The 1,957-nt window shown below is 36.4% G+C and overlaps 1 protein-coding gene across 1 annotated transcript in view; it reads left to right on the top strand.

The window, feature by feature from the left end:
• LOC111387202 (AP2-like ethylene-responsive transcription factor PLT2) overlaps nucleotides 1-1,355 on the top strand; it is a 9,456-nt gene extending 8,101 nt beyond the window's left edge. The window contains exons 4-5 of the mRNA XM_023011745.1: nucleotides 63-155; nucleotides 470-1,355. Coding sequence (XP_022867513.1) covers nucleotides 63-155; nucleotides 470-1,197 — 821 coding nt within the window. The 3' untranslated portion in view covers nucleotides 1,198-1,355. The remainder of the gene's footprint in view (nucleotides 1-62; nucleotides 156-469) is intronic.
• The last annotated feature ends 602 nt before the right edge of the window (nucleotides 1,356-1,957 follow it).

Raw genomic sequence — 1,957 nt, 5'->3', positions numbered from 1 at the left:
CTCTCTCTCTCTCTCTCTAGCGCGTATCTGTATTTCTCTATCTCTTCATCGATCTCTCATAGTGGTACCTGTGAGTAGGCATCATCAGCATGGAAGATGGCAAGCGAGAATTGGAAGAGTAGCTGGAAACAAAGATCTTTACTTGGGAACTTTCAGTAAGCAATTTGATTATTATGCATCATGCATGCATAAAGCATTAAATTAATTTTCCATCAAACTTGAAATTATCTGAAATGTTCAAGATTAATCTGTAATCTGTACTTACGAGAGCAATAATAAATAAGAAACTGCAAACACAAGTTCATTGTGGTCCAAGGTGATCTCATGCTTCACACGCTAAAAAACCAAATCCTCAAAATTCCTCTGCAGTACGAATATTAAGTCGATATGTAGTCGAGTAGGTACGTGACAGTCGATACGTTGTAATAAAATCATGACCTCCTTAAGCATAAAATGAATGTTTTTGCAGGTACTGAGGAGGAAGCTGCAGAAGCATACGACATTGCTGCAATAAAGTTCAGAGGCCTTAACGCAGTTACAAACTTTGAAATGAATCGTTATGACGTGAAATCCATTCTAGAAAGCAACAGTCTTCCAATTGGAGGGGGTGCTGCGAAACGCCTCAAGGAAGCTCAAGCAATCGAATCTTCAAGAAAGCGCGAAGAAATGATAACTTTAGGCTCAAATATTCAGTATGGAAGCTCAAGCTCAGGCCCTCTGCAGGCTAATTACCCACTAATTCAGCAGCCATTTGAAAATGCACAGCCTTTACTAACTTTACAAAACCAGGATTTATCCCTGTACAATCAAGAATCTCAGTACCAAAGCTATATCCAAACGCAACTCCAATTACACCAGCAATCGAATTCTTCTTTTAATATGCACCAGAATAATCCCTTCTACAGCCATTATTTTCAAAATAATCCAGTTTTACTCCACGGGTTGATGAACGTGGGATCGTCGTCTTTCGTTATAGACAACAATGGAAGATCAAGTACTGGAAGTTACAGTGGAGGATACATTGGAAATGGGATTGAAATGAACTCCATTTCTGCAGGAGGGGGTTCAGCTGAAGAACTTGCACTGGTTAAAGTTGATTATGATATGCCTTCTGCTACTACTTACACTGGATGGTCAGGAGATTCTGCGGGTCAAGATTCAAATCCATCTGTTTTTACAATGTGGAATGATGGATAATTTTTCGTTGAGATTAAGATTTCCAACTGTTTGTGGGATCAAAGGCACTATGCTAGGAGCAACTAATTACTTACGGTTTTATATGTTTTTTTCTTGCTGGACACATTAAAAAAATCATTGCTCTATCTAATGAAAATGGTTCTTGTTTTTTTGTTTTATCTTAATTTTTCCCAGAAATTTAGTCCAGGGCCACGTTGGCCCTAGACAACTAGTGTTTCTCTAACTTCTAAATAGAAATGAGAATAGAAGTTATCTTACTCACCATTGAGTGACAACATCACATCAATGATCAAGTATATAACTTTTGATAATTTAACATTGAGAATTTTTCGTCGAGATTAAGATTTCTAATTGTTTGTGGGATCAAAGGTATGCTAGGAACAAACTAATTACTTACTGTTTTATATGTTTTTTTTTCCTTCCTTAATGAAAATTATTCTTGTTTTTTTGTTTTATCTTAATTTTTCCAAGAAATTTATTTCACTTTTTTTATTGTAAGCATGTTTGGTTAACTTTAAATAGAAATGATCTCCTACCCATGGTGGATAAGATCATAGGAGTTATCTTACCTACCGCTTAGTGACAACATCATACCAACGGTCAAGCATATAGTTTTTGATAATTCAAAATTGAATTGTCAAAATTGAAAAGGGCCGCTAATACGACATCGTTCGGGCACGTCAAGAATCGTATGAAGGTTGTGATTGATCAAAAAAGGATTCGTCACTCTTAGATAGTAGGAGATTATGATCTGCGTTTC

The sequence above is a fragment of the Olea europaea genome, unplaced genomic scaffold (assembly GCF_002742605.1).
Source record: "Olea europaea var. sylvestris unplaced genomic scaffold, O_europaea_v1 scaffold3940, whole genome shotgun sequence".
Classification (NCBI taxonomy): Eukaryota; Viridiplantae; Streptophyta; class Magnoliopsida; order Lamiales; family Oleaceae; genus Olea; species Olea europaea.
Note: the sequence above shows the minus strand (reverse complement) of the source record. Positions and strands in the feature narration are given on the sequence as shown.